The sequence below is a fragment of the Dermochelys coriacea genome, chromosome 2 (assembly GCF_009764565.3).
Source record: "Dermochelys coriacea isolate rDerCor1 chromosome 2, rDerCor1.pri.v4, whole genome shotgun sequence".
Taxonomy (NCBI): Eukaryota; Metazoa; Chordata; order Testudines; family Dermochelyidae; genus Dermochelys; species Dermochelys coriacea.
In genome coordinates, this window is record NC_050069.1 from 15,440,468 (window position 1) to 15,458,677 (window position 18,210).

At 37.8% G+C, this 18,210-nt stretch overlaps 1 protein-coding gene across 3 annotated transcripts in view; it reads left to right on the top strand.

The window, feature by feature from the left end:
* The window catches only part of ZFAT (zinc finger and AT-hook domain containing), a 152,795-nt gene that overhangs the window by 82,059 nt on the left and 52,526 nt on the right, over positions 1 to 18,210 (top strand). For all 3 annotated transcript variants that reach the window (XM_043507309.1, XM_038389444.2, XM_038389445.2), the window contains exons 8-11: positions 6,504 to 6,591; positions 9,486 to 9,635; positions 11,796 to 11,969; positions 17,925 to 18,013. In XM_043507309.1, the coding sequence (XP_043363244.1) occupies positions 6,504 to 6,591; positions 9,486 to 9,635; positions 11,796 to 11,969; positions 17,925 to 18,013 (501 nt within the window). The remainder of the gene's footprint in view (positions 1 to 6,503; positions 6,592 to 9,485; positions 9,636 to 11,795; positions 11,970 to 17,924; positions 18,014 to 18,210) is intronic.

Consider the following 18,210-nt stretch of genomic DNA (forward strand, 5'->3'; position numbering starts at 1 on the left):
GGGGCCATGCGGGTACCCATTGCAGTGCCACTGATTTGAAGGTATACATTGTCCCCAAATGTGAAATAGTTATGGGTGAGGACAAAGTCACAAAGTTCAGCCACCAGGTTTGCCGTGACATTATTGGAGATACTATTCCTAACAGCTTGTAGTCTATCTTTGTGTGGAAGAACACTTCAACCACCTTAATCACTCGATTTCAGACCTAAAAGTGGCAATACTTCAACAAAAAAACTTCAAAAACAGACTCCAATGAGAGACTGCTGAATTGGAATTAGTTTGCAAACTGGATACAATTAACTTAGGCTTGAATAAAGACTGGGAGTGGATGTGTCATTACACAGTGTAAAACTATTTCCCCATGTTTATTTCCCCCCGTACTGGTCCTCATGTTCTTGTCAACTGCTGGAAATGGCCCACCTTGATTATCACTACAAAAGGTTTCCTCCCCCCACCGCCCTGTGCACCCTCCTCTGCAATTAATACTGCTTCACAGTCACCCACAGAGGAATACAATAAGGACCAGCATATGAAGAAGTTACTTACCTTGTACAGTAACTGGAGTTCTTCGAGATGTGTGGTTCCTACCCAACTACCTGTATTCCATGACCCGCCGTCTTCCCCTCTGCTTCAGAGCCTTGCATATGATACACAGTAGAGAAGGAACTGGAGAGTTGGTCAGCCCCTTTTATCTTCGGTTCAGAGTGCGAGGAGAGGAAGGGCTCAGGCACAAACCAACAGACACTGCTAGCAAAGGTCTTCTGGTCTCAAGTACATGGAGTGCACATACTCCCACAGTGGAATACAGACAGGGACCACATATCTTGAAGAACTCTAATTACTATATAAAGTAAGCAACTTCTCTTGTTCATTCCCTTGTGGTGGCACCTGCTGCATCTAACCAGGCTGCCATTATCTACCAGGTAACATCTCAAGGCTTCGAATGTATATTTAAGGCTTCAAGTATATTTTTTTTTACTTGCCTGGTAACTGATTTTTTTTGTAGTTCCTGCAGCTAAGGAGAGATCAGAGAGGAAAAGGATGTTGGGATAAGGAGTCTAGAAGGATGACCTGCTTGTTGGTAAAACGTGATTTCTTCTCCTGGGGTGGAGGGTTGGTACTAGAAAAATACCTTTCATCAGGGCTAGAACAGCTTCTGTGGCATATGAGAGAAATGTTTCCGTGTATGAGACATACAAGGCTGCTACCTTCAGTTAACTTCACACATTTGTACTACATTAGTCTCTTCATTTGACAGCTTCAGGAGATGCCTACTTCAGAACAGTCGTGCCCTCCTCAGATCCACCTTGTTAGATGGTGGTTGTTGCTAGTAACAAGTGTGAAGTTTTATGCTGACAATTCTTGAAAGAGACAAAAACTTATTTACCTATTAACTCTGGTTCTTTGAGTAGACTGTCAATATAGATCTACAATCCCTTCCCATTCCTTCCATGTCTTCATAATTTGTATAGTTTTTGAGTAAATAGTTACCTGACGGCAGCTGAGACAGCAATACCTTTTTTATTCCTTTTGGTGTGACAGTTTAGCAAACTGAGTGAGAGAAAGTATATACAGTTCCAGTGGTATCTGCTTTCTAGAGGATTCAGATTTGACACCAATTATGCGTATGCACCCAAGTAGTGTAGATCTGTACTGGCAATCTTTTTAAAGTGCCAGAGTTAGCAGAAAGCAAGTTTTCTTAGTTCATGCCAGTTTGCCAAGTTTCATACTTTTATCTGAATTCATTACTATATACTGAAGAATATTTTCTACATAAGGTTGTTCAAATTTATATCCCAGGCATGAGTTTAAAGTGTATTTCAATATCATGAGCTAGGGTTTTAAATTACATAAGAAATATTTGATGAGCATCTAAGGAATATAGGATTTTTCTTATTGACGAGGTGCAGAATTTGTAATAAGACCATTACTAGTACTCGCGTGACATATGCATCTTTATATATAATTGGTTTAATACAGTATTTTACAAATATCGGTATTAATTTTTACAAGGGTAAAAATACCAGTTCTTCTTAATTCCTTGAGATGAATATGTTTATTAGTAAAACTGGTTCTGAATAAAGCACAATTTCTAATTGCATTGCACATTTGTAAGCATCGCTGCCTAAGGGGAACATTCACTCTCATACCTTTAAAAACAAGTAAATATCCAGCTAATGGATCCTTCTAAAAAGTGAGGGGGACGCAATTAGTAGCCAGATATGAAAATTTTGGTTACAGTAACTTGCCCAGCATTATATGGGAAATCTGCGACAGAGGCAGACATAGAATTCTTCTGTCAGTCTAGTGCTGTTGATACTGGGGTTAGGTCAGTTTAACTAGGTTGTTCAGGGGTGTGGATTTTTCACACTCCTAAGCAATGTAGCTGGATCGACCTATTTTTTTTTTTAGTGTAGACCTGGTTTAAGTCTCAGGAACTGGTTGTAATTTTGAAATTGAAGTGGATGGCTGGATTGTGCTGCCAATCTAGAACAAAGGTAGAGCTATCTCTCAGAACACTTTGCCTTTTTGTGTCCTTCAGAAAATCTTCAAAGGCATTTAAAAGATAGGTATACTGATAAGGCATAGGATAAATTACTTCTGTTCTTACAAAAGGGGAAAAAAATCACACATTGTGAATGTGCTGGGGGCTTTATTATAGCCTCCATCCAATTCCTTTTAACAGCTTTGTCATCATCCATGACAAGGACACTCAGAAGAGCAAGAGCTGTGATGGGGACCCTCTTTGGGACTCTGCATTTGTGACCTGGCTAAGCTCTGAAATGCTTGATTTGTAACAGAGGAATTCTTAAGGGCTGGTTCTGAGAGTGACGGGGTTACTCTGAAGGACTAGTGCTGTAACAAGCTCTCAGAAGGAGAGTGACAGGAATATTCTTAGACTCGGAACTAGATGATGCAACCCTGTGAAACTCTGTGGACGAATGACTCTGAAAGGTTCAGCTTCAGCTGGATGCACTCCATAGGATTATGGAGGTTGACAAGCCGTACTTTTAAGGCACTGTGTGCTGAGAAGTGCAATCTCTGTGTGAGACTACAAAGAACATGGTTTTTGAAGAGCATATATTATAGAACTTGGTAAAGATGACTTTCTAACTGCCCAAGGGAATAGATTTTGACTACATCTTTTTTGAAAGGCTTTGATGTTAAAATCAGTCATCCTGAAAAATATTCTTGTTGGTACTGAAGCTCTGCATGTATTTACTGGTAATTTGAAAATAAGTTTCTCTGTCAGATATATAGGTGTGTATTTATAAATTTGCATAAAGTATATGTGTCTCTGTATGTTCTGTACAAACACCTCTGTGTTTATAGGCCCAGAAATATCTATGAGTTCATATAACTCAACTTAATACAGTATTTACCTACCAAAAACTACATCAGAAGAATGTTCCCTTTGTGTCACCAAGCAAAACAAGAGTGAAATGTGCCATGGCTGCCATTTTCAAACTTGGGGCCTAAATTTAGATACCTAAATTTAATGGGAGCTGCAGGTGCCCAACACCTCTTATAATCAGAGTACTTATTTAAGTGCCTAACTTCAGGCAACCAGTTTTGATAATTATGGACTTGTATGTTCCTCAGACCTGGAAAAATAGATACAAGTACAACCATTTGTGCGCTGATATTAGTGGGTATGTTTTTCCACTTAACTTTAATATCCTTACTATTTCTTTCTGTAATGAACATAACATTTCTTGGAAAGTAATACCTGATGAGTTTTTCATTTTATTTAGACTTCTAAAATAAGCCTATCTAAATGTTCCAGACACCTCTGAAAATACTTAACAGTACAATGAACCGGAAGAAAAGCTCAACAGCCTATGCTGTTAATTATGATATATATATTATTTTTTTGTTTAAACATTATGTCTAATAGGATACTGTGTTGAGATTCAGGAATAAATTGAGATCCACAAATTCATTTCACATAGGCCACTGAGCAGCCACTAGATCAGAATAATCTTAGCATTGCATATGTTTTTAAAATTCTAAATACACACACTGAAAAGCAGGGGGTTCTCAAACTTTTTTTTTTCTGGGACCCCCCTTTGAAAATATTTCAGGCTGTTACAACCCCCCTCAAAAACTGAGAATCCCCTCCCTCCCCCCATACCCCACACCATCTTTACTTCTGCACTGCTGCTGGTGGTGGTACTGCTTTCAGAGCTGGGCATCCGACCAGAATCCACCACTCTCATGATTCCCCTACAATAGTCCTCCTTTTGGATTGGGCCCCCCAGTTTGAAAAACACTGCTGAAAAGGAATCCAGCATTTGGAAATTTACAATTCCACACTAATATTTGTAGTAAACGTTAACATACTAATGTCTATCATTTTAGATAGTGTGAAGTCTGGTGTTGCAAAGTCATTTGTGGCAGATTGGGGTCTAATGGGGCTATGTCACTCCCTCTTGCTCTCATCTCCACCTCTCAAATTAATAGCTCTTTGAGGTGCCTCTGCATATTCTCCATTTGTGAAATCACGTCACCTTCACTGCAAGCCTCCAACATCTTCTAGTGAACATTGTCCACTGGGGCCATTCACTCCTCCCTCCTTTTCCCCCTTATGGAAGCTTTTGATGATGTAAAAGCGTGAGAGTCCCCAGCCACCTTTAGTTTCTAACTGCCAGAGTTACAGCATGCTCAGATTGTATGCAGTATCCTTAATGCTTGCTTTTGCCATTTGGGGAATATTTTTGTTTTTCTTCGATTGTCAGTTAATTAGCTTAAGTTGAAGAAGAAGAAGAAGAAAGACAATGCCTGTTCAGCATGGGCATTGCCTGAACTCACAAAGGTAGGAAGGCTGTGTAATGCCCCTAAACCTGGAGAAGGCTTTTCAGGTTCAGTCAACTAAGTCTGGCATTCAGGACATTCTAATAGAAAGGAGGAAACCATCCACCAGATTCCTTTCTAGGATGAAATAGGAAAGATTCTCCATCTTGGATACTTAGCAGGCCTGTATCCTTCATATCCTGGACTAGTTCCTCTATTTGAAGCTAACAGGAAGACTGTCTGTTCAATTAAGTGTTGTTCTGTGTGCAACGTTGGTATGTTATCTTTCCAGGCTTCATACTATTTTCACTCCCCACAATCAAAGGCCTGATCCATGCTTACCCACCAGTTCGAGAGTCACCTCCATCATGACTGGCATCTCTCTTGGAACCCACAAAGGACTGCTCATTTTACTATTTTTATTCTCTCTCAAACCTGCTTTACTGATGACCATCACCTCGGCAAGAAGGGTTAGCGAGATTCCAGCTCTACTTGCGGACCCACTTTATAGATTTCAGAGTAGCAGCCGTGTTAGTCTGTATTCGCAAAAAGAAAAGGAGTACTTGTGGCACCTTAGAGACTAACAAATTTATTAGAGCATAAGCTTTCGTGAGCTACAGCTCACTTCATCCGATGAAGTGAGCTGTAGCCCACTTTATAGAGTGTTCCATGGGGATAAAGTGCAGCTAAGATCCCTTCCAAAATTCCTCTCCACCTCAGAGATGAAAAATGTTATGCAACTATTGACAACTAAGGGCTGTCCAACAATTTGTTTATAATGGCTTATGTTTTTATTAGTGAAGATAAACTCATGATATGTATCCTGATTTATTAAAGCACTTAAGCATTTGTTTCTGTCCCCTGGAACTTGGGCAAGAACAATCTCTGACTGTGTGTTTATGCAATACCTAGCACAAAAGGATCCTAGTCTTAGTTGGGGTGTCTAGTGCTACAGTAATCAAAAATAATAATAATAATGTTACTTATGTAAAAGACAACAAAGATCTTACTAGCACTCTCCCTAATTCCATTTGACCTATAGCATCAATAATGTTTTTATAACACTTATGAAACTCTGACAATTTTTTTTAACTTGAAATAGTTGAATAATAATCATGTATTTGTATTTAGTGCCGAATATTTATCTGGCATTTAGAAACCATAGACCCTGGTTTTCTAATGAAATCTGCTATAATCACCTTATGTTCTAGCAAAGTCCCACTGAACTGTGGTAGAAAAACATGTCCTGGCTGAGGCCTGCAGAATTAAGGCAACAATGAGATCTGTTCCTTTGGCCTTGGAAAGATGGCTTGATCAAATGATGAAAAAAATTGAATACTCCTGCTCACATCAAACCCTTCATCTTTCCTTCTGATTTGTGACTTGTACAGTAATATTTCACCTCCCAATTCTGTAAAGAGCTAGGTAGATCATAATGCTTTAATTTATTTAACATTTTCCCCATGTGCTACAAATCAAAGCTCTAAATCATCCCTGAATTAATGATGTAGGGTTTTTAGAATACTTTTATATTAGTCCTTCATTATATTTCATTATAATAACGGCATTAGCTTTCCATAATGCTCAGTGAGATTCACATCTGAGCATTTTGGTTGTAACTTTGTTGGGAGCCATATATGATTCAGTGTGTAATGAGTGTAGTAATCAGCCCAGTGAACTCCTAATGTAATCTCTTCCTTTTCTTTAAGGACAAAAAGAGTTATTCCTGTCCTGTGTGTGAGAAGTCATTTTCTGAAGATCGACTTATAAAATCACATATCAAGACAAATCACCCTGGTAAGACACACCACAATAACATTTCTACATCTAGTACAACAGAGGAAGACTGTCCTGGAGTAAGCAATATAACACGATTGCTCTGTGGTTTAAAAAAAAAAAAATACATCTTATTCTAAATTTAAAGTTATATTATCTAAAGTTATATTAGAACTTCAGTAGAGTTTTCAGATGTTTAGGGATTGAATTGTAAATCCATAATACACTAGTTTGTGGAGTGGGGACACAGTAAAAGGGCATGTTGTGTGATATTTATGGGCTTTACACTGCAACATGCTGAGTCCTTTGTCCCTGATTCAGCATAGCAATTAAGCATCTGAATTGTCCCATCAAAGTAAACTAAACTATTTATGTGCTTCAATGACACTGTTGGAATGGGTTCTGAGCACTCACCACCTTGTAGGATCCAGCCCTTCTTGTCTGTTGAATAAAAATCTAGCTTTTCATGGTGATACTCTTTGACAATTCTGCATGCTAGTGTCTATTTTATTTATACATCAAGGGATATTTATTATTCAGTAATATCTACTGTTCAAGCCAAAAAGGGCCCTGATATAAAAAAGGGTGAATCACAGTGGCCCTGTCTAAACTTGGTAATTGGGTACATTTAAAAAAAAAAAATCTTAGCTGACACATTTTTATTTACGCATTTTTAAACACTGCTTAGCACCCCAGCATAGACATTGTTGAACACCTTTTAATAACGTGTTAGCTGGTCATGGCCAAGCCTCTAGTGTGTCTGTGGTGGGGGGGAACCAGCTAGTTTAAACATAACTGTCTGAAATACAGCACAACAGGTCAGGCCATAGTCCAGTGTTATCCTACTGATAGTAGTCAATACGGGATGCTTACTTTCAACCGTAACCACTGCAAGATTTTCCCTACCTCTGTGTCATATCAGCATCACATGCTCTATATTACTGTTGTTAATTTGTATTGTGGATGGTGCCAAGAAGCTCCCAATCAGAACAGGGACCAAATGTGCTAACTGGTGCAAACATGTAATGAGACATGGAGTGGGTAACATTTTCAAAAGCACCCAAGTCCCACTGAATTTCAGTTTGACCCATCATTCCTGCCCTGACGCGGTCAGGATGAAAAGAAAGACAAAGAATCATGAAGGGTGAGGGAAAAGGGTATATCAAATATATATACAAATTATTGTAGACAAATATACAATTGCTTTCTTAAGAGAAGTAGTATGCCATATACATTAGTACAAGCCATCCCAATTGCTAGAAAACATAGTCATTGTTTATTTTCTGAATCATTTTGCTTGTGTGTGTACTGGAGGGTGAGCTGGTTGGATCAGGAAACATTCTGTAAACGGCTAGCCCAGTGCTGCATACTTAACTAGTAAAAATAAGGAAGGTTAAAAATCTGCTCAATCTTAGTATTTAAGATAATTAATCTATAATTATCCTATAATTATTAATTAACCTATAATTTTTTTCCTTAGATGAAGAGTGTATTCTATCAGAACTTTGCAAAAATTACAGCATGTTTAATAGATTCAGTGATTATATTTAAAGAAACGTTATGTCTAAGATGCACAGAACCTTTGCAAGCAAATATACAATAAAAGGCTATTTGTAATCTAGATTTTAAAAGAAAAATATTTGCATAACACTTTCCCAGGTATCCTCTCTTTGTGGTCATCAGGGATTATTATTATTATTACTATTATTATTTTATCGCAAGCATATTACCATTCAAAACAAAATTGACATTAAGGGGTGCTAAAGGCCCTGATAGCATAAAGTGACAAGTGCTGGAACTGAGTGAATGCAATTGTTTTTAAAAATGCAGAGGCAAGAGAATAAAGATGACAGGCAAAACAAGATAATGTTCAAAGGATTTGAGTTATAGAAGAACTTATCAAAAATTAATTTAAACCAAAACCATTTCTTATTTATCATAAAGTGATATTTCTGACCGCTTCTCCCTCCCTATGACTCTGATGTCAGCCAATCTGCTCTCAGTCTTCACTGTTTTTCTTATTCAGCAAGGAGAAAGCCTGATGCTTTTGCGTCCCCAGCCAGCACTTCTGCTTGTTCCAAGTTTCTGGACAAGAGGTGTAAAATCTAGGCCCAACTGACATCACTGGGGCTAGGATTCCATTTTAGATTCTTTAGGATTCCACCTGTTCTCAATGCTTAAAGTTTCTGGTCACAATTAGAGTCATATACACACAACATTTAACTATTATAATTTAGTGCCATGTAGTAGGAAAGTACTGAAAGTCCATCATTGATAATTGGAACTTTAAAGAATGTTGGGTAATGTCTCTTAGCATGTGTGGTTAGGATTTTTAATTTTTAAATAATAAAGCCTAACTATTTAAAGCTATTTTGACATCTCTAGAGTATTAGGCTATTCGTTTTTTCCTTTTAAATGAAAGACCAGATTTTCAGAGGGGTTGAATGACCACAACTCAAACTGAAGTGTAGAGAAGCTGCAGGTGATCAGCACTTCTGGAAATCTCAAGTGAACCCTTTAACAAATGTTGTAAACCTGTTCAAAGACATTGAAAATTATAAATATTTGCATATAAATGTTGCCTTGTTACTTATTGGTGTACTGAGAATATTCATAGCTGGAAAATGACTTCTGACCCAGTGGTGCACGCAAGCTCTAATTTGACAATGAAGCAGTAAGTCACTGCGGGGATACACAATGAATAAGTCTGTGTTTAATGCAGGAAAAATACATAAATTAATAAGGCTGTTTTCTTTGAGCTGTCCTTGTCATGTGAAAAGTTTAAAAAAAAAAAAAAAAAAAGCACAAGTAGGAACAATCTAGATCTGCAATATTTTATTTTATATAATATGTCTCAGAGCAAATTCTGTGCATGCCTGTCTGGAATGCCTTGTTTTTGTGCATATTTTTTCCAGAGGTCTCAATGAGCACTATCTCAGAGGTTCTCGGCAGGAGGGTTCAGTTGAAAGGATTAATTGGAAAACGAGCTGTGAAATGTCCCTATTGTGATTTCTATTTTATGAAGAATGGATCAGACCTTCAGCGTCATATTTGGGCTCATGAAGGTAATGATGTTCAATTTTAAACTTTAATCCACATTTATTTATTTATATATTTTATATTCCTTGCTTATGGTCCCTTTAATTAATATAATAAATAATAAATTTAAAGCGAATGACATTTCCATCCTCCTAGAATATCAGGGTTGGAAGGGACCTCAGGAGGTCATCTAGTCCAACCCCCTGCTCAAAGCAGGACCAATCCCCAATTATTACCCCAGATTCCTAAATGGATCCTTCAAGGATTGAACTCATAACCCTGGGTTTAGGAGGCCAATGCTCAAACCACTGACCTATCCCTCCCACCAAAGAATCTGGTGCTCCAGGTGGGGCTTGAACTCACAACTTCAGCATTGCTCCCCCAGCACTGCTCTGTAAGTACTGTGCACTAACCAATTGTGCCAGTGGAGCCCATAAAAAATAAGTTTAACCACAAACACTATAATGACCACCTCAAGGATTGAACTCACAACCGTGGGTTTAGCAGGCCAGTGCTCAAACCACTGAGCTATCCCTCTGCTGTTCATGTTTGTCTAGTACTCTGTACACAAGCCAGCGCTGTAGGAGAATTTGAAGTTTCCTGCTGTCTCTTTATTAAAGTTTTTCTATTTTAAGTTAAAGTAAAAGTTCAGGTTTCAAAGTAGCAGCCGTATTAGTCTGTATTCGCAAAAAGAAAAGGAAGACTTGTGGCACCTTAGAGACTAACAAATTTATTTGAGCATAAGCTTTCGTGAGCTACAGCTCACTTCATGCAGCATCCAGTGAAGTGAATTGTAGCTCACGAAAGCTTATGCTCAAATAAATTTGTTAGTCTCTAAGGTGCCACAAGTCCTTGTTTTCTTTTCTTTTTTTAGTAAAAGTTTAGTAAACCTGTTTTGGGTTCTAGTTCCTACCGAACTACACGTCTTGTGATTCCCCGTGTCAATAGACAAGTCATAAGTAACGCAAAACTTGTTTCTGATCCCTCTTTGTTTATGAATGAATGAATTGCTGTAAATCCATAAAGAGTTGCCTGCTCAAATAAATCTGAATAAGGAAGGATGAACTAAATTCATACTATAGTCAAAATAAAGCTAATGATTTGCAGTCATTCTTCAAGAATAAATTCACTCCATTCACTTGTCCAGAAAAACATGAAATGAAAATGTGTGAATAAAACAATTGAAATTCATTTGCATTTGTGAATGTTAATCACTTACACACGTCAATGAATAAGATGGAGAGTGTTTGTTAGATGAGTACAGTGAAGAAGGAAAATGACAAAATGCTGCTGGTGTGTCCACATTACAAATCTTAAGACTGCGGATAGAGCTGGGTCTGGAGAAAGCTGGCTCATCCTTAGGCTGATAGGTTAATTCACTAAGTGGAGGATGGTAGCCATTCTACGCTTTTTGTGTCTTTGGTCTGTAAGTAAATCATGTGTCGGCATCTGATTGTGACCTAGAAGTGGAGTGTGTTTTCTATACTATATTCGTTACTTCCTGTATAAAGGGTATAATGGGCTGAATACTGACTGACTAGCTAGTATACTGGTTCCCAAATATTAGACTCATAACAGTATTTCAGGCATTTATACTAGCACACTAGGTCCCCATCCCTGCCTTAATGACGAGCTGATATGCCTGGTCCTTGTGAACAACAGTTCCTGCCTCTCATCAGTCTAGTGTGCTTTAACCCACAAAGGCTCTATCTGCCAGAAGGTTGGAAGCCATCCACCCTAACTTGTGGAAGAAGAGGGTGTGTGGGAGAAATCCATCTTGAAATAACAAAGTGAGGAGGAAATAAGTCTCTAGGCCAAAATGTTCAAACTCTCATGCATATATAAGGCACCCGAATCCACACATAGACACCTAAATAAGTGGTCTAAATTTCTGAGATACTGAGCATCCAGTACTTCCAGTTAAGTCAATAGGTGTTGTATGGACTCAGCATCTCTGAAAATCAGGCCACTTATCCATCTTACTGAATCTAAGTATAAATTTAGATTCCTAAATGTAGGCATCCAAATTTGAAAATGTTAGTCTTATTGTCTAGGTTGCTTATACAGTTGGAACAATTTTTCTCTCCAGTAATCGCCACTCCCTTTCCCCCACTAGCTCCAGCCCAAATATGCAGTTTAAAAATTTTATAACGTAAGTGATGTATTTTTTTTAACTCTGTTGGTAGGTGTCAAACCATTCAAATGTTCTCTTTGCGAATATGCCACTCGCAGCAAGAGTAATCTGAAAGCTCATATGAATCGTCACAGCACTGAGAAAACGCACCTGTGTGATATGTGTGGAAAAAAATTCAAATCAAAAGGCACTTTGAAGAGTCATAAACTCCTCCATACTGCTGATGGTGAGTGGATGTTTGACAGATTGAAGCTTATGCATTAGAGTGCTAGATATTATCTAAATTTTAGCACATTAGTGGCAATGCAATTTTTCTGTGATCAGTGAGCCTGCATATATCAGATTTTCTTTACTCACAAGTAAAACTTTGAAATATGGAGTGGCACGGTTAAGGGCAACTACACCTGTATTTCCCCTCCGTAGTCCCTTAAGGGCATCCACTCTAGGATCCCAGTTCCTCAGCCATCACCTCTCTTGAGCACAGACCTGCGTCTCTGTCCTTCCTGACTGGGGCTTTTCCAGGTTGCAGAGTTCCCAGCCTACATGACAATATTCTCAACAATCCAGACTGTCTAACAGGCCAGTATCTGTGCTTTGCTTTCCCTCCCGAGGCTACGAACGACGTAATTTCCAACAGTTATAAGTTACCATACAGCTCTTTCTAAGCTAGCACATATATTCTTAAGGTGAAAAACATTACAGAGAAGACATATTAAAAACAATAAAAGAATGTAATGCTTACTAAAAAACTTTCCAGAGGTCACCCAACTCTAACCTAAAGCTCTGGTACGTCAGTCCTTCAAAACCACAACTGGGTTTCCCTGTGGTTATAAGTTCATAACTGTCTCAGATTCAGAACCAGATCCACCATGAATAGTTCAGTCTTTCCTTTATACAGCTTGGGTTTTTGATCTTGGTCTCATATAACAGGTGATGAGACAAAGGCCCACTCCTGAGGCATAGCTTCAAAAGCCTGGGTTTTTACCTAACCTGACATGGGGAATTTGTATTCACCTCCCACTAGATATTCTCCAGGAAAAACACTTAACACTTTTTTGGTTCCAAGAGTCCATTCTTCTCTGGCACATGGTTCAATATAGTCCTCTGAATTCCCAGGTCTCCCATGTGTTGCATCTCCCCCCTTGAGAGGTTACGTAAAATCCCAGCTCACGCTAATATATAAGCCATTCACTTAATACAATAGATCCTAAAGATACTTAAACTTAATTCAATAAGATCTCCCAAGGATATGGCAGAAAATTGCCATATCTGTTGCATGGAGCCATTGAAGATGTCTCATGATTAATTTGTATAAATGAAGAGACAGCTGACTACCAAAGATTTGATCTTCTAAAATGCTAGTTTGGCTTCTTATCCTTTAGATATAAAATTCCATACACACAGCTCCTGCTGATATCAGTGGGAGTTTGGCAAATGGAAGAATTGCAGGATCAGAACCTTAATCTTTTTCTTTATGTGAAGATGCGTTCTTCTGTTGCATTTGTCACACATAGTTAGCACTCAGAGCTTAGGCAGTGCAGTGTTGGGTGGTACAGAAAAACTTGACACTGTTCACATTTGAATCTTCAGTCTGATTAAGTTTTCAAATGTGAAGAATATTATCTCATGTTAGTTGAGAAAATATACACAAAATATAAAAAGTAAAACAATGTTTGAAATAAGATATTACATTTCAAAATATGACAATTTATTCTCTTTGAGTGGGATTTTCAAACAGCACTCGGTGATTTAGTAGCACAAGTCCCATTGACTTTTACTATGTATTCAGTAGCCTGTGGTATGTTTGTACGTTATAATTGATCTGGTCTTGTCAAATATAATTCTATTCTATCTTTGTCAGGTTTTTAATATCAGTTTTATTTTGTATATACATTTTTGTTAATGCACTAACATTGTCTTCTAATACTGCTACTCTTTTGCGATCTCCCTTTTCCATCACATTTTGATGATTTATTTTGAAATTAGATTTTCATTTCACTGTATACTTCACAATAGAGGATTTATATTTTAAATTATGGTTTATCCCAATGTCCCAATGAAACCAAAATAAGAAGATGTAAACAGAACTGTTGTGGGCACATGTAATTATTGTAATGTTCACTAGAATCACTAAATCACTCCCAATTGCTATTTTCCTAAAATAATAATCATAATAATTCAATAAATAATTGTACTTTCCACTCATCCCAATGTAATTGGATCCACATGACCTATTTTTCAAGCCTGACCCAAATCCAAGCACGGCCAACCTGACCTGAGAATGCCAAGTCGTTTTGGAACTGACCCAACCCAAACCTGCCACTTCTCCCGCAAACTTGGTCAGCGCCACTGCCTTGTTCTGGGGCTCATCCTGGTAAGGCCCCAAGCCTGTGATCCATCTCTGACTGCCTCTGTGTGCACTGCAGAGTGAGAGGTTCTGTCACTCATTGGCACACTCATTTTGCAGTGCATACAGCATAGCAAGGTGGTGGTAGCAAGCAGGAGCGAGGCATGCCAACTCCGCACCAACACCGCAGGATAATAGGAGGTGTTCAGAGGTTACTCGACCTGAGAGGGTTAGGTTGTTTTCATACCTGATCTGACCAACACTTGTAGTCAGGTCCAATTGAGTTGGAATCAGGTTGCAGAGCTCTAACCGGATTAACACTAGCACAATAATGAGTCCTCTAAATGATGTAGTATGGCTGTATTTTGGAATAAAATGAATAACTAACAAATTAACCGTCCTATGCCGAATTGTTTCTTTGATTTTTTTGTTTATATAATTGAGTCAAAAGGAAATTTTGAGATGTCATTTACAAAGAAGCATCTTCTGTTTTTGACTGCATGCTCATACTTTGTATAACCAGCTATTAGGTAAGGGTAGGTTTTACTATGAAAATCTAGTAGAATCTTATTTTCTCTTTTGCTCTTACGGCTTAATTTTAAAAAAACTACTGTTTGTGTGTTCATTCACAGATTTTCATGTACAATTATTTTCATGTGCAGATAATAAAATTTGGACATGAAAACGTTATTTGTGTTTGTAAATCATGCAGTTCAATGTCTGATCTATTTCATGTGTGCAAATAAGTGATTGTTATGCTACTTTGTAGACTGGGAGGACCTTAACTTGACCCAAACTTGACCATAATGAGAATAGGGCTATAGCCACACAGACTTTTCCTAGACTAGTTTATAAATGTGTGGTGGTAGGACATGTTAGTTAAGGTGTTTCTATTAACATCTTCAAAAATTCTAGCATAGACTAGGTGCTATGTACTTTTAACACAAGAACTGGTTGAGTTGAAGCCTTGGCTACAGGTAGGGTTGCCAACTCTCCAGGATTGTCCTGGAGTCTCCAGGAATTAAAGATTAATTTTAATTAAAGATTGTGTCATGTGAGGAAACCTCTAGGTATATGTCCAACCAACCCTAGGTACAGGAAAAACAAATATGTGCCCAGTAGCCTTTATTGTTAGGGCTCAGACTGCCATCTTCCTCTGGAGTATATGAGATGGCTTGTTTTTCCAACTGCTGCTGTTTCTCAGTGATATAAATGGATCTGGGTCTTCTCCCTTTCCATTGCCTGCTTTTTCTCTTTATTTCCTTTCCAAAATTCTATATATAAAATCTTGCCCCGTTGAAATCAGGGAGTTTTGCCATTGATTTAATTGGTATCAGGATTCCATCTTATATACGTCAAACCTCCAGGATTTTCAGTTATCCCCATCCTTAATCTCACCCCTTCTAATGATGCACATATTTTTAAGCACTGTGGCAAGTGGGATAGCATTTCTAGCTGGAGATGTGTTGTATGATTTGACAAAGGATTTTCAGCCTCTTGAGTGGTGACACCTTCTATTGTATGGTTCCTCCATTCCTTCAAATATTACTAATACAGTCCAGTGTTGTTCAGTTATTCTACAAATAAAGAGAATGGGTTTGAAAATTGCTTCACTGTTTCTGTCTTGTCTTCCTGGCTTATGAAATCAGGCATTTTTTGTTCAAACTTCAGCCCTGCAGGGTCAGTTTAACCCACTAGAAAATAAAGTGTTTGTTTTTTTCTCTTCTTTATTCCTCTCAAGAGTGTTATGACAGAAAACAATTCAGTCGTCTAGGCTGATTACAGTTTATAACTAGAAATGAAGCACAGAACCTGACTTCCATTATTTTAATTAGGTAGCAAAAAATTGTCAAGATTTTTCGTAGCTGTTTTTATTGGAGCTGTCACTTTCAGTATAAAACATTTGCAATTTTTATTAGCAAGATTCTGAATGTAAAGAAACTGCCTTGTTTCATGACAAGCTGGAGTGAATCTGCCTTTTCCACTTTTGCCTTGGTTCTTTTAGTTTTTGACAGCTTTTCTAACAAGCATTTAAAATTGTTTGAACAAATAAAGCTCTGTGGTATGGAAATCCTGGAAGTAGAAATATCTCTCTCTCTCTCTTGCTCTGCATTTTAATATTCCCCATACTTGTGGTGTCTGAACTCATAACTAAGGGAGGAAGATGAAGAATGGAGGAATAGAGAAGAACATGGAGAAGAGAGAATGAGAGGAAAGAAGGAGAATATTTGTTTTCAAATCAAGAGGAAGGAGAGCATAAAAAAAAAGAGAAAACAAGCAAATGTTTTAGGGGGGAAAAAAGTGAATGGTGGGGAAATAGGGTCATAGAATGAGTTTGAGAGTTCCAACATAGCACATCCTAGCTTTAAAAAGCCTCAAACAAGAGATCCTCTCCTTGAAATGTAAGAGAGATTTCAGTCCCATTGGTGAATAGGGTCATCATGAAATACATTGTTCCCACATTTGACTATCTCGATCCCCTTCAGAATGCCCCTACTTCATAGACTCATAGATTCAATATTTTCATTAATGATTTGGATAGTGGAGTGGAGAGTGTGCTTATAAAATATGTGGATGATGCCAAGATGGGAGGGGTTGCAAGCACTTTTGGAGAACAGGATTGAAATTCGAAATGACCATCATGTTTCTAAGTAAATAATTCCAATACTGTAGTTAATTACAGCTATTGTTAAAAATGTTGTGCCTTATTTGTAGTCTGAATTTGCATAGCGTCAGCTTGCAACCATTGAAATTCAGGCTACGTCAATCCATGACTACATTCTCCAGTGTTCCAAATGGGTGACAGCGAAATTATATCTTTTTGGTCACTAGAAACACAAGTACATGGCATATGACTCCAAGATAACTCGCTTGTTTTCTAGGCATCAGCAATAGCTTGAAGTTGCTGTCATCTAGGTGACTAGGTAATACGGTGACCAGATAACACTTTTACATGTCCCTGGTTTCTAGGTAATAGATATTTTTCCAGTCTGCCTACAACACTCCTAGTCTTTTAGTTATGGGCTCCTTTTGAACACAGACTGGCAAGGTAAGGTTAAAAAAAAAATCACATTCATTATAGTTTGGTTCCTCAGTCACACATTGAACCCAGGTATACAGAAGTGAAAGGTCTGAGCACAAAGCCTCAGTACCGCTTGGCATGTTAACATACTATTTTATATTTATTTTGCTTATTTCTGTTTGGCCGCTTTGGGGTTTTTTTGTCTTTGTTTGCAAGGATCCCTTTCAAGACTGTTAGAGTCATTATTTTAAGATAGTAGTAAACATGCCAATAAAAATCCATTTGTTGAAGATCAGCCGCAATAATTTATAGTATTCTAAAAATAAATCCAGTGAGTGTCAAAAATAAAAAAATGTGCATGAGTCATAACAGTTGGAAGATTGGGACAGAGATGAAACGAACACCTGCAACAGGCATGTCTGAACATCTGTCTTTTAAGAACTACGTTATTTACAACCAAATAAATGTGCTTGCAGCTATATGTTTGCAAAGCAGCAATGATGTCCACTGGCCATTTATGATAAAGAGTGTTCTTTCCCCAATGGCTATCCCAAGTAATATATCCACTGTTTAACACTTGTAATTAAAAATAGCAGGCAAAGGCTCATTCTGTCCTATTCTGTTCATCCCTATTTGACCAGAATTTTGCAAAACTTGGCTGTCTATTGATACTAAATTCTAACAGATAAGTTTACAATATTTGGTTGTCCTTACTCTGAGAATCATCTTTATAATAAAATATCATTGATAGATTGCCTCTTCATATTTAAATACAGAAAGCTATTTGAACACATTTTCCATTTCTGTTTCAGGAAAGCAGTTTAAATGTACAGTGTGTGACTATACTGCAGCCCAAAAGCCACAGCTCCTACGTCACATGGAACAACATGTCTCTTTCAAGGTAAGAGGCAAATAAGCCATGATTAATTAATGCTCATGGAGTGCAATAATCATTCCAACTAAAGTGCCCCTGGAATAAAATGGGTTCAAATCAGTTAAAGATTTGTGCTGGTCGAAGTAGAATAGATATAAATAACTGTTGTTTTAGTGTGTCATACCATTGTATGATATTATGCGGTCAGGTTGTTTGTAATGTAC